The sequence below is a fragment of the Phoxinus phoxinus genome (genome assembly GCF_949152265.1).
Source record: "Phoxinus phoxinus genome assembly, chromosome: 6".
In the NCBI taxonomy this organism is placed as follows: domain Eukaryota; kingdom Metazoa; phylum Chordata; class Actinopteri; order Cypriniformes; family Leuciscidae; genus Phoxinus; species Phoxinus phoxinus.
Genome location: NC_136881.1, coordinates 1,617,525 through 1,632,524, shown reverse-complemented (window position 1 = coordinate 1,632,524; position 15,000 = coordinate 1,617,525). Strand labels below are relative to the sequence as shown.

The window sequence follows — 15,000 nt, the reverse complement described above, 5'->3', positions numbered from 1 at the left end:
CTAAACGTATTTAGAGGTATGCATTACCTTTTATGTCAAATTCTAACATTCAAATTAAATTCTATTAGAATAAGACCGTACCACTGTCAAATTAAATAATTAAATTAAAAACCATCCTTGCAGTGCAGAGGTGACACAGAAACGGCATCCGGACTGGCATTACTATATTTACACTTAATTTGCAATTGCATAAATAAAGCTATTCAATATTTAAATATGAAATTATTCATAATTTTAACATTTTAATTAAAGGGTACTTTAAATTTGCAACTAAACCCGCCAGTAGGTGGCAGTAAGTCACTGTCTTAATAAGCGAGTTGTTGGAGTCATTTATTCAAACGATTTGTTCAAACGGCCGATTCATTAATTGAATCAAATGATTCGTTCAAAACGCGGATTTCAGTTTTAAAAAAGAATCGCTGTCTGTTGGACTACAGTTTCATTATGAAATTCTCGTCGGCGAAATAAAGGGGGAAACAAACAATATTGACAATATAAAAAGTAACACACAATGTTAACTTTATTGTTAATTTAACTGTTGTATAAAATAAATAGCACATTTGCAATTGTGCACAGGAAAACGGCACTCTTGCTCGTGATATTCTAATATAACAACCTAATATGATAGAAATATAAGACAAAAACTCATTTGGGTACATATCTATAACTGCACTAACACATCACGCAGTGAAAGCAAGCATGAGAGACAAACGCGATGTCAGCTCGCACTCGCGGTGCCTCGTACGTAGTTAAAACAATGATTACAATATCATCATAGTTCATAGACAATCCTAAACACAAAGAATGAACTTACTATTGAACTGACATTTACTCGTTCTCTTATCCTCTCCTCTCGCGTGCAGGAGACAGACGCAGGCTAATACGCTGCCGTAAATGACGCGAATTGTCACGTGAACAAGCAAATCCACAAAGATAGAATAATAAAAATAATACGTACGCTGATTAGATAGTTTTCATTTGGAAAGCATTTAGATACGTCGTCAAAGTGTCATCTAAAATTTAAGACCTTTCATAGGTAAAAATAAGACTTTTCATAAGTAAAAATAAGAATTTAAGACTTTTTAAGGCCTTAAATTTTAAATATCGAATTTAAGACCTTTTAATACTTTTTAAGGATCCGCGGGGACCCTGTATACATGTATGGGTCAAAATTATACATTTTTCTTTTATGCCAAAAATCATGAGGATATTAAGATCATGTTCCATGAAGATATTTAGTAAATGTCCTGCCGTAAATATATAAAACATGTATTTTTGTGAGTGAATGCAGCACAATCGTGAACATAAATGCACAACTTTAAAGGAGATGTGACTGGTTTTGTGGTCCAGGGTCACTATGGTTTGTCTGGTCACAAACTCACCGACTTGGTCCTGGATGTCCTCCGCGACGCCCGGCACCTTGTACAGGAGCCCGAGAGACTGGTTCATCCGCTCCTCGATCACACGCAGATGGGTCAGCACCTGAGGTCAGAGGTCAGCGTGTCACTGAGCTTTTAATCCGCTTCAATCCTAAAGAATCTTCAGCTAACTCACGGTTTGCTCATCTTCACAATCAGATCATCATCTACAATCAGCAAAGCCTAGTGAACTAGCTGCAAAAAATGCTTTTCTTACTTAGTATTTCTGTCTTGTTTCCAGTCCAAATATCAAAAAATTAATAAATCAAGATGCATTTACTATACGAGTAAAATGACATAAGATGATATGTCCTGTTTCTAAGGGGAATTAATCTAAATTAAGTGAGTTTTTGCTTAAAACAAGCTAAATTATCTGCCAATGGTGTCAGAAAAATCATGTTAATTCAAACAGAAACAAGATTATTTTTGATAATTTTGCTTGTTTTAAGCAAAAACTCCCCAGAAAACAAGACAAGTAAACAAGTAAATGCATCTTGATTTAAAAAGCTCAAGACCGCTGACAGGGAGTGATGTGCAGGTGATCGTCAGAGATCGACTCGTACCTGCGGCCGGATCTGCGCGGCCTTCTTCGGGTCCACCATGCGCACGTGTTCGAAGTGCTTGAGTGTGTGTTGCCGGTCTTTTTGCTCGGCGCGCACGTACTTCTTCAGCAGACTGAACACATGCCGAGGCTGCAGAACACACACCAGCAAACACACATTCAGAACACACACCAGCATCAGCAAACATGTGAGGTGTGTGTGTGTGTATCAGAGCATCATGTGAGGAGTGTGTTAGAGCACACGTGTGTGTCAGTGCATCATGTGAGGTGTGTGTGTGTATCTGTGCATCATGTGAGGAGTGTGTGTGTGTGTGTGTGTGTATCTGTGCATCATGTGAGGAGTGTGTTAGAGCACACGTGTGTGTCAGTGCATCATGTGAGGTGTGTGTGTGTGTCAGTGCATCATGTGAGGTGTGTGTGTGTGTGTGTATCAGTGCATCATGTGAGGTGTGTGTGTGTGTATCTGTGCATCATGTGAGGAGTGTGTTAGAGCACGCGTGTGTGTCAGTGCATCATGTGAGGTGTGTGTGTGTGTATCAGTGCATCATGTGAGGAGTGTGTGTGTGTGTGTGTATCAGTGCATCATGTGAGGAGTGTGTTAGAGCACACGTGTGTATCAGTGCATCATGTGAGTGTGTGTGTGTGTGTATCTGTGCATCATGTGAGTGTGTTAGAGCACACGTGTGTATCAGTGCATCATGTGAGTGTGTGTGTGTGTGTGTATCTGTGCATCATGTGAGTGTGTGTGTGTGTGTATCTGTGCATCATGTGAGTGTGTTAGAGCACACGTGTGTGTCAGTGCATCATGTGAGGTGTGTGTGTGTGTGTGTGTGTGTGTGTCAGTGCATCATGTGAGGTGTGTGTGTGTGTGTGTGTGTGTATCTGTGCATCATGTGAGGAGTGTGTCAGTGTGTGTATCTGTGCATCATGTGAGGAGTGTGTGTGAGTGTGTGTGTGTGTGTGTGTGTCAGAGCATCATGTGAGGAGTGTGTTAGAGCACACGTGTGTATCAGTGCATCATGTGAGGAGTGTGTGTGTGAGTGTGTGTGTCAGAGCATCATGTGAGGTGTGTGTGTGTGTGTGTATCTGTGCATCATGTGAGGAGAGTGTGTGTGAGTGTGTGTGTGTGTGTGTCAGAGCATCATGTGAGGAGTGTGTTAGAGCACACGTGTGTATCTGTGCATCATGTGAGGAGTGTGTGTGAGTGTGTGTGTGTGTGTCAGAGCATCATGTGAGGAGTGTGTTAGAGCACACGTGTGTATCAGTGCATCATGTGAGGAGTGTGTGTGAGTGTGTGTGTGTGTGTCAGAGCATCATGTGAGGAGTGTGTTAGAGCACACGTGTGTATCTGTGCATCATGTGAGGAGTGTGTGTGAGTGTGTGTGTGTGTGTCAGAGCATCATGTGAGGAGTGTGTTAGAGCACACGTGTGTATCTGTGCATCATGTGAGGTGTGTGTATCTGTGCATCATGTGAGGTGTGTGTGTGTGTATCTGTGCATCATGTGAGGTGTGTGTATCTGTGCATCATGTGAGGTGTGTGTGTGTGTATCTGTGCATCATGTGAGGTGTGTGTATCTGTGCATCATGTGAGGTGTGTGTATCTGTGCATCATGTGAGGTGTGTGTGTGTGTATCTGTGCATCATGTGAGGAGTGTGTGTGTGTGTGTGTGTGTCAGAGCATCATGTGAGGAGTGTGTTAGAGCACACGTGTGTATCTGTGCATCATGTGAGGTGTGTGTGTGTGTATCTGTGCATCATGTGAGGAGTGTGTGTGAGTGTGTACCCGGGGCGGGTCGCTCTGCAGAGAGGACAGGTAGCTCTCGAGAGCCAGCCGGCGCCGGTCGTTCAGGAGCGCCTCCACGCGAGCCATGTGTGTCTCCACCAGTTGCTGCCGCTCTCCGGCCGCCTCCTGCTCCAGCGCCTCCACCTTCTCCTGGAAGCGCTGCGGGACACCAGCAGTCAGGCAAAGGCTCATGGGAAATCAAACAACAGAGTGCAATAGCGATCGCCCTAAAATTATACTTTTTTTTTTTTTTTTTCAGAAAGCTTATTTTATTTCATTTTGATTATATATATATTTTTTTTAATGACTAGATTTGATCAATAAATAAACCGGCGGGCCCACGGCCATTACATATTTAAAACAGTAATATCCTATACTAAACCTAAACTAATCTTGACAAACTATATATCATTTGAAAGCTTACAATCTCTAGTTTACATATTTAATGACTGATTTTCAAAATAAATTACAGAGGAGCCATAATTTATCAATTTGCACCAAGAATATGTTCATACTCCTAAGGCGTGTTCAGACCTTTATTTTGAAATAGTGATGAACATGAAAAATCATGAAAGAATGGTAGAAACCTCAGTTTGTTTTCATGCCAAGTTCAAAAGATAGCATCCATTCAATTCTTTTAGAAAAAAAGCTCTGAAAATGTTTTAAATATAAAGAAAATAATAATAGATTCAGCATTAGTGATGTGGCAGCGAGCTATAATGCACATACGTGATCTTCTGTGTTTCTTAGAGGTTGAATTCATTTCAAAATCTGCCAAACTTCCAACACTACTTCTGAATAGGATGTCTACTTCATAAATTGTATGAAAATTGTAAAAATAATGGTTCAGACTCAAACAACATATGGAGATGGAGGCGCCCTTATATGGGCAGTAATGTCCACTAGTGGAGAAGTGTGGTACTGCGCACAAACTACATCTCACTGAACGCTCATTTTCTGAGATATCAACCTAACATTTGAAACACAACTTGTTCAGATTTTTGGCTTTGATTTTTCTTTGCATTTTTAGAGTCCACAAGGTTTTGAAAATATATATTTCATATAAAATATGAAAAATACAATTTTTTACATTGTACATTTTCATAAACTAATTTTTTTCTGTTTAACTTAATTTATTTCACTTTTACAAAAAATCTACCAAATGTCTTCTTTAAAACAAGAATCTTACATCTAAATTCCAAAGCATTCTTGAATTACAACCATTTAAGTTCGAAATGTGCATTTTCATGTCTATTAAAAAAAGGGGGTGCCGCTTAAGGAGTTAAACAAATTCCTCACATTCTTTCAACTTAAATTTAAACTAACTCACAAATTCATTAACTCACAGTTTTTCACCAGAAATTCCTGCGGTTAAAGAATTATTTTCAAAGTCAAGCTAAGATAATGTGGGCTGATGGCTTCAACAGAAGCTAATACCATCGATTAACAAACTTTAACGATCTTTTATAACAAAGTTATTGTTAAAAATCAATTCCCCTATGGAGAAAATGAATGGCTCTGTAAGGCTGAAGAAGGGCATCATGGGAAATCCCCATGTTGAGTTGCCAGTAAAGGGCTGAGCTGACCTGGATCACGGCCTTCTTGTCGTTGCGCGGTAAACTCTTCGCCTGTCTCTCGGCCTCCTCCCATTCCCTCATCACCTGCAAAACAAGATCACATGACAGTCAGCGCCGCATCCTCATGGTACATTAAATACAATTATTTTTTTTCTTTTTGAATTTACAACGTAAAACAAGTTTTCTATGTGAATATCTAGTAAATTTAGTGTAATTTATTCCTGTGATCAAAGCTGAATTTTCAGCATCATTACTCCAGTCTTCAATGTCACATGATCCTTCAGAAATCAGTGTAATATGCTTGAGAAACATTTATAATGATCAGTGTTGATATTTGTGTAGAAAAACATGCATTTTTTCAGGATTATTTGATGAATTGAAACTTCAAACAGCCTTTATTTGGAATAAAATCTTTTGTAGGGTTGGGTATCCTTTAAATTTTAACGATTCCGATATCGATTCTGCTTATCGATTCCTAATTTAGATTCTAATAAGGTAAAAAAAAAACTAAAGGTTAATAGGGTACATGTTTTAACTAGCAGAAATCACCATGAAACTTTCCCAGTTGATTCCCTACATTACGATGAGAAAAAAAATGATTACAAGTTTTCTGTAATTTAATGTTTAAATATGCAAATTAGGCTATATCTAATTAAATATGTGCTAATTTGCATATATTAAAAAAATCTCAGAATTGGATAAAGCCAGGTTAAAAATGATTTTTTAATTGTGTTCACATATTAAATGGGGGAAAAATTTACAGAAGGATTTATGGATATCTACTTTTGTTATCCTGTAAATCAGAATATACTGTCAATATCCTTAAAAAAAAATATTTTTGCCATGTTTTTTGGAATAAAATGTTACATAAATCAGGCTAGGAATAATATATTTACAAATCCCTCAGTAAATGTCTTCATAATATAACTAAATACAAGACTGGAAGGTTTGGTGTATATCGGTGCGACTGAAGTGGAGATTTCAGACTTGGAGAATGAGAGAAAAGTCATTTTGAGAAAACAGGCTTTAAAGATTTATCATCAGCCAATGAGATTGTGCATTCAGCCCTTATACTTTCACGATTGGTTGCTGATAAAAAGGAAATGACCATATTTGGATCCGACAGCATTGTACAGGAGAGAGAGCGCTTCCCAACGGATTGAGAACGCCAATTTTTGTTGAATTTAGGAGAAATCTCCTGACGCAAATAGACACAGTGTAGTAAAATAAAGACCTAAATGTGTATTTCTGACTTTTTTTCCACCACAAGTCTGAAAGACGACTATTGTTATTGAAGACAAACATCCCAAAATCTCAAAATTGACCAGTAAAAAATAAAACTATGTTTTTGCCTGCCGTGTCTCGTCTTAAAGTCATATATTGAAATGCTCACGAAGGAATCGATAAGAGGAATCTCTGATTCCTGACCTCAAGTATTACATTCCAGAATTGGAAACAAATTTCGATTCCCAACCCTAATCTTTTGTAACATTGTAAATGTCACTTTTGATCCCCCCTCGCCGAGTGAGTATGAGTGTGTGTGAGACCTGAGACATGCGCTCGCGGTGTTTGGCCTCCAGACTCTCCTTGGCCTTCAGGAAGTGAGCGTGCTCGTTCTCGTCGGCCGGCGTCTCCAGGTATCGGTCCACGGCGTCGGGAGGACTGGAGGAGGGAGTCGGCACTGCGGATCCCACAGAGAAACAACACATCAGAACACTGGTGACGCAAGACCTCATGTCCTCGTACAGCTCGAGGTTATCAGCTTTCAAATATAAAGAATTATCGGTTATCAGCTTTCAAATATAAAGAATTATCGGTTATCGGCCCATATATCGGTTATCAGCTTTCAAATATAAAGAATTATCTATATCGGCCAATATATTGGTTATCAGCTTTCAAATATAAAGAATTATCGGTATCGGCCCATATATCGGTTATCAGCTTTCAAATATAAAGAATTATCGGTTATCGGCCCATATATCGGTTATCAGCTTTCAAATATAAAGAATTATCGGTTATCGGCCAATATATTGGTTATCAGCTTTCAAATATAAAGAATTATCGGTATCGGCCCATATATCGGTTATCAGCTTTCAAATATAAAGAATTATCGGTTATCGGCCCATATATCGGTTATCAGCTTTCAAATATAAAGAATTATCGGTTATCGGCCCATATATCGGTTATCAGCTTTCAAATATAAAGAATTATCGGTTATCAGCTTTCAAATATAAAGAATTATCGGTTATCGGCCCATATATCGGTTATCAGCTTTCAAATATAAAGAATTATCTATATCGGCCTATATATTTGTTATCAGCTTTCAAATATAAAGAATTATCTATATCGGCCTATATATTTGTTATCAGCTTTCAAATATAAAGAATTATCTATATCGGCCAATATATCGGTTATCAGCTTTCAAATATAAAGAATTATCGGTTATCGGCCAATATATTGGTTATTAGCTTTCAAATATAAAGAATTATCGGTATTGGCCCATATATCGGTTATCAGCTTTCAAATATAAAGAATTATCGGTTATCGGCCCATATATCGGTTATCAGCTTTCAAATATAAAGAATTATCGGTTATCGGCCCATATATCGGTTATCAGCTTTCAAATATAAAGAATTATCTATATCGGCCAATATATCGGTTATCAGCTTTCAAATATAAAGAATTATCGGTTATCGGCCAATATATTGGTTATCAGCTTTCAAATATAAAGAATTATCGGTATCGGCCCATATATCGGTTATCAGCTTTCAAATATAAAGAATTATCGGTTATCGGCCAATATATTGGTTATCAGCTTTCAAATATAAAGAATTATCGGTTATCGGCCCATATATCGGTTATCAGCTTTCAAATATAAAAAATTATTGGTTATCGGCCCATATATCGGTTATCAGCTTTCAAATATAAAGAATTATCGGTTATCGGCCCATATATCGGTTATCAGCTTTCAAATATAAAAAATTATTGGTTATCGGCCCATATATCGGTTATCAGCTTTCAAATATAAAGAATTATCGGTTATCGGCCCATATATCGGTTATCAGCTTTCAAATATAAAGAATTATCGGTATCGGCCCATATATCGGTTATCAGCTTTCAAATATAAAGAATTATCGGTTATCGGCCCATATATCGGTTATCAGCTTTCAAATATAAAGAATTATCGGTTATCGGCCCATATATCGGTTATCAGCTTTCAAATATAAAGAATTATCGGTTATCGGCCCATATATCGGTTATCAGCTTTCAAATATAAAGAATTATCGGTTATCGGCCCATATATCGGTTATCAGCTTTCAAATATAAAGAATTATTGGTTATCGGCCCATATATCGGTTATCAGCTTTCAAATATAAAGAATTATCGGTTATCGGCCCATATATCGGTTATCAGCTTTCAAATATAAAGAATTATTGGTTATCGGCCCATATATCGGTTATCAGCTTTCAAATATAAAGAATTATCGGTTATCGGCCCATATATCGGTTATCAGCTTTCAAATATAAAGAATTATCGGTATCGGCCCATATATCGGTTATCAGCTTTCAAATATAAAGAATTATCGGTTATCGGCCCATATATCGGTTATCAGCTTTCAAATATAAAGGGTTATCGGTTACCGGCCCATATATCGGTTATCAGCTTTCAAATATAAAGGGATTATCGGTATCGGCCAAAATGTTCACATCGGTTAATCCCTAACAATTTGTAAGCTGGTTTTGACATCACGCATTGTCATTTTGAAATTACGGTAAATATGACGTGGTTGTGAACGCATCTTAAACCAGGGTTAAAGTGGCAAGAAGAGAGTTTGACCATTTTATTCCTGTTTAATCTAAGCAATATAACACACAAGAAAACTGCAACCTTGAGCAGATCATCTCTGTATGATGTGTTTATTTATACACTGTAAAATAGAGCTGTTGCAAAGGATTCATCTCTCAAACCGGCAATAGGATCCAACATGAAAGCACAATCTTCTCTCTTGTTGATGCATTACTTACCATATCAAAGGACTTGATTGAAAGCATGACTTAAACGACACTTACTAAAGACTAAACTGCATTTGACAGATAAAGTCATGAAGAGAGAAGCGAGGAAGCTCAAGGTTTGTAGTGAAGTCATTGACGATTTTAGGCATGCAAATGTATAACACACACACACACACACACACACACACACACTTCAGTCTCACAAAAATACCACAAGATTAGTTGAAGAATTACAGGAGAAATTCAGGGAGAAGATGATCCGAGTTAATCAGCAGCCACACACACACACACACACACACACACACACACACACACACACACACACACACACACACACACACACACACACACACACACACACACACACACACACACACACACACACACACACACACACACACACACACGATCAGCAAGAGTCTCAAACTGAAGAAGTAATTCATTCACTCGTCGTCATGTCCTTCCAAACCCGCATATCTTTCCTCATGAAACACAAAAGGAGATGTTTAACTAGATACTAACATGCACATTTTTATTAACTAATAAATGAAAATATATAAAATATTCTCATGACAGTTAGTGCATTACCTAATGAACTCAAATTAGGCCGTTTTGAAAAGTGTCGCCACTAAAATACACAATTGAAACTGTAATTACACATTTCAAATGATACATTTGCAATTTACTGCATTTAAAAAAATGTTTTTCACTTTGAGTAAAATAATACACTGCATTTAAGATAATAAACGAGTACTTTATAGTTAGTCTCCAAAAATATTTAAAGCACGGCAAAAAAATATTACCAACATAATGACTTGAATGTATTATTTTATGTACCGGTAGTTAATTTTACATTATTACAAAGTGCACTTATAAAATAATACTCTAAGTGGCATTTTATTTCAGTAATATCTGCAAGAATATCTTATATATTTATTAATATACTTAAGAATTTACTATACTATTTGAAGTAAACATTAAGTGCACTTCTTTTTCATAATATGAATACAGAAGTCCTAAAATATGGTTTTCCAAATATGATTATTTGGAAAATATTTAGTTTAGTTTAGTATTGTACTGTTTTTTTATTTATTTGTTTATTTTAATCTAAATTGTATTATTTATTTTTTAATTTAGCCTTTGTAATTAATTCTAATCCTAATTTTAATCAAAAAATTCTAATCTAATCTAAATTAATTTTATTACATTTGAATTTTAATCAATTTTTATTATTTATTTTGTACAATGTTTTTCCCCAGACCCCTGATCCATACTAACAGTTAAAAAGGCAGCTACACATTTTTTTATGTATAAAGAACCAATTTATACTGTAAAAAATAAAGATGATAAAAAATGTGTGAAATATTATTTGGAAAATATTTAGTTTATTTTTTTCTACTCACTATAGTATAACCCTGTTTATTATTTATTTGTTTATTGCAATCCAAATTTTATTATAGAATTATTTATTTTTTAATTTAGCCTTTGTAATTAAATTTAATCCATTTGTATTACATGTGTATTTTAATCTATTTTTATTATACTGTGATTTATTATTTTTTTTAAGAAATAAATGTGTGAAATATTATTTGGAAAACATTTAGCTTATTTTTTTCTACTCACTATGGTATTATGTTTATTAATAATTTGTATATTTAAATCTAAATTGTATTATTATTTATTTATTTTTATTTAGCTTTTTTAATTAATTTAAATAAATTTTTATTACATTTGTATTTTAATTTATTTTTATTATTTTTTAATTTTTTTAATAGTTTTCCCCCAGACCCCACTTTGTAAACCCGTTTATGATCTTGTCTGGAGCTTTCTGACGGCTCCTGATTGCGGCCGGCTTTCATTATGATTAACATCATCTTGCTAAGCATCTCTGGTTGTGTTTGCTGAAGAAACGTTTGTTGGGCACGAGTGCGAGTGAATGAGTGTTAGTGGCACGCGTGTCGGTTCTGTCGGTGACTTACACACACTGCTGCAGACAGACTGACAGTATTCCTCCGACTCAAAGTTATTGCGGTTCCCTCCGCAGCCACCGTAGATGAAGGGCGCGCACCGGCCCTCCTCGCGCACAAAATACCAGCGCGGCAACATGGCCCTGCAGGGGCCCGTCTCTGCACTCGCAAAACACACCTCTGACGGGACACACACACACACACACACACGCAGACACGCATGAAGAGCAGCGTCTGATGACATGAGAACTAGTGGTCGACCGATATATCGATGTTTGGCAGTTTTTCTGCATCTGTTTGGCTGATGGGACTTTTATTTTGAAAGCGTTGTGAATGGAAGTGCTCTGTTTAACAGTTTTGTCTAATAATTGTGACTTATTTTGACAGCACATGGGACTTTTATTTTGAAAGCGTTGTGAATGGAAGTGCTCTGTTTAACAGTTTTGTCTAATAATTGTGACTTATTTTGACAGCACATGGGACTTTTATTTTGTAAGCGTTGTGAATGGGAGCGCCTGAGTGTCCGAGCGCCTTCATTAGTTTACGGTCTCGGTTCAACAGTTCTGTCAAAGAAATTATGTGACTAAATTATGTGACATTTAAATTATGTGCCTTATTTCGGCAGTGATAAGGGGCGGCAGTGGCTCAGTGGTTCATGTAGATTGTCTACAAACCGGAAGGTTGGTGGTTCAATCCCCGGTTCCACTTGACCAAGTGTCGAGGTGTCCTTGAGCAAGACACCTAACCCCAGCTGCTCCCGACGAGCTGGATCGCCTTGCATGGCTGACACCGCCGTCGGTGTATGAATGAGTGAGTGAATGGGTGAATGTGAGGCAATATTGTAAAGCGCTTTGGTGGCCATTGGGTCTGTGAAAGCGCTATATAAATGCAGTCCATTTACCATTTACCATTTATTTCAACATGTGTGGGACTTTAATTTTGAAAGCTCTGTGAATGGTACGTCCCATTCTTCATCTTTTCATTTAATATCCTTTCTTACTTAGAAAGAAATTCCATTATGGTGCTTGTTACTTTAGTTTACTGTCTCTGTTTAACAGTTTTGTCTAATAATTGTGACTTATTTTGACAGCACATGGGACTTTTATTTTGAAAGTGTTGTGAATGGCAGCACCTGAGTGTCCGAGCGTCTTCATTAGTTTACGGTCTCGGTTTAACAGTTCTGTCAAAGAAATTATGTGACTAAATTATGTGACATTTAAATTATGTGACTTATTTCGACATGTGTGGGACTTTAATTTTGAAAGCCCTGTGAATGGTACGTCCCATCCTTCATCTTTTCATTTAATATCCTTTCTTACTTGGAAAGAAATTCCATTATGGTGTTTGTTACTTTAGTTTACTGTCTCTGTTTAACAGTTTTGTCTAATAATTGTGACTTATTTCGACATGTGTGGGACTTTTATTTTGAAAGCTTTGTGAATGGCAGCGCCCGAGAGTCTTCATTAGTTTACGGTCTTGGATTAACTAATTTACATAATTTGTGACTAAATTATGTGACTTATTTAAATTATGTGACTTATTTTGACACGTGTGGGACTTTTATTTTGAAAGCCCTTGTGAATAGTAAGTGCCATCCTTCATCTTTTCATTTAATATCCTTTCTAACTTGGAAAGAAAATTCACATTATGGTGTTTGTTACTTTAAAATGGTCTAGAGTCAAATCCAATAATAAACAAATTATGAATAATTCATAAAAATAAACAGTATTATATATCTGAATATTTTTATGTGGGACTTTTATTTTGAAAGCATTGTGAATGGCAGCGCCTGAGTGCCAAATCCAACCTTGTCTTAATTTGTAAAATAAAATTATTATGGTTCAATTGCTTTTTATTTGTGTACTTACCTATTCATTTATTAGTGAAAAATTATATAATCGGATTTAAGAATCAAGTTGCAATGTAAAGTATAAATCTGTTTGTTTGACAGATTCATATTTTTTTCTAATTTATTTTCAACTTCATTACTAATTTAGTAAATATTATGTAAAATAAAAGTACATTTTAGCAATTGTTATGCATGCATTTTTAATATTTTTAGGCTGTTAACTGATCCCGTTAACATCCCGTTTTGAAACTTTTTTGCACTTAAAAATACTTTAATTTGTTCAATAATCCAAGGTCTGCATTCATGAATCACATCTGTGCATCTGCCATCTATAAATTAATCAAACAAAATCGATATACATCGCTCGACCACTAGTGAGATCAGCGCGTGATTGGACGCTCTCGCTCACCTCGCACCACCTCCTCCACAGACTCGGTCGTCGTGGTCGTGGTGGTCGTCATGGCAACGCTGGTGCTCTGGCCGTTGTCACGGCGCTCGTCGACGACCTCATCATCTTCGTCATCCTTCTCGTCCTCGTCTCCGTCTCCATCCTCGTCGTTGTCCAGAGCCTCGTCCTCTTCCTCGTCCGGATCCTCGTCGTCCTCCACCACGGCGGGTTCGGCGTCTGCGTCTCGAGTCATGCTGCAGGAGAACACCGGACAACATGGACTTATTTTAGTACCATTTTATAAACTATAGCGAATAAACTGTGAGATAATGTGAGAAATGCTGAATAAATTGTGGTTTGACTGTATGCTTATATTCTCAGTTTATAAATGTGTCCCTGGACCACAGCACCAGTCTGGAGCCGCACGGGTATATCTGTGGCAATAGCCAACCGTACACTGTACGGGTCAAAATTATAAATTTTTCTTTTATGCCAAAAATCATGAGGATATTAAGATCATGTTCCATGAAGATATTTAGTAAATGTCCTACCGTAAATATATAAAACATGTATTTTTGTGAGTGAATGCAGCACAATCGTGAACATAAATGCACAGCATTTTATCCTGGATACGGCGAATAAAAAGATTACCTGCATGGTTTGCAAAGCAGTCCTTGCGTATCACGGCAGCACCTCGGTGATGCACGAGCATTTAAAGAGAAAGCACGTCGGACAGTTGAATGAAACGGAGTTTGACTCGCCTCGGTAAGATTTAAATAACATGGAAGCCAATACGTTTTGTTTTGGATGTACATTGTACATTTTAAGCGTATTTTTGCTATAAAAAAAATAAAAATAAAAAAAAGGATTTAACGTTATGCCCGACTGTGCCTGACAAAAGTATTTTAAAGGGGTCATGACATGAGAAACCAAATTTGCCTTGATCTTTTGGTATATAAGAGGTATTTGTACCATTAAAACGTCCTGCAGGTTTCATAGCTTAAGACGTCCTCCCCATTATAAACGAATCATTTATTTAATCAAGCTCTAAATACAGCTAGTTCTGGATCCATGGTAAGAAGTGACAAAGAACAAATCCCAAAATGATGCTGGCTTTGCCAGAAAACTGTTGCTCAAAGATAAGTCCGTGCCGACTATTCTGGGCTCAACAACGACGACGCAAACTGTAAGTAATGTGTTTAAAACTTTAAACTACTTTTTAAATACGCCGAATCCGCAAATGTTCTGGCTGGGGGCGTTAATAATTGATGCATAGGCACTGACGTTAGCCAATCATAGCAGTGGGCGTTAACACTGAACTCTTAAAGGGGAAACACCCCCAAAACAGACTGTGTGAATCAGAGGATGAGAAACAGGGAAAAGGTCATAAATCACTACATTTTAAAAGTTTTTTGTAAAAAAAACTATAGTAATACTATAAT

General features: G+C 36.8%; 1 protein-coding gene across 3 annotated transcripts in view; it reads right to left on the bottom strand.

Annotated features, from left to right (window-relative positions):
- The window catches only part of appa (amyloid beta (A4) precursor protein a), a 46,501-nt gene that overhangs the window by 11,282 nt on the left and 20,219 nt on the right, over positions 1 to 15,000 (bottom strand). For 2 of the 3 annotated variants that reach the window (XM_079615407.1, XM_079615409.1), the window contains 7 exons: positions 13,580 to 13,812; positions 11,334 to 11,501; positions 6,889 to 7,022; positions 5,351 to 5,425; positions 3,765 to 3,923; positions 1,982 to 2,110; positions 1,383 to 1,482 (listed from right to left, as the gene is read on the bottom strand). In XM_079615407.1, the coding sequence (XP_079471533.1) occupies positions 1,383 to 1,482; positions 1,982 to 2,110; positions 3,765 to 3,923; positions 5,351 to 5,425; positions 6,889 to 7,022; positions 11,334 to 11,501; positions 13,580 to 13,812 (998 nt within the window). The remainder of the gene's footprint in view (positions 1 to 1,382; positions 1,483 to 1,981; positions 2,111 to 3,764; positions 3,924 to 5,350; positions 5,426 to 6,888; positions 7,023 to 11,333; positions 11,502 to 13,579; positions 13,813 to 15,000) is intronic. The other variant, XM_079615408.1, reaches the window with a different exon arrangement.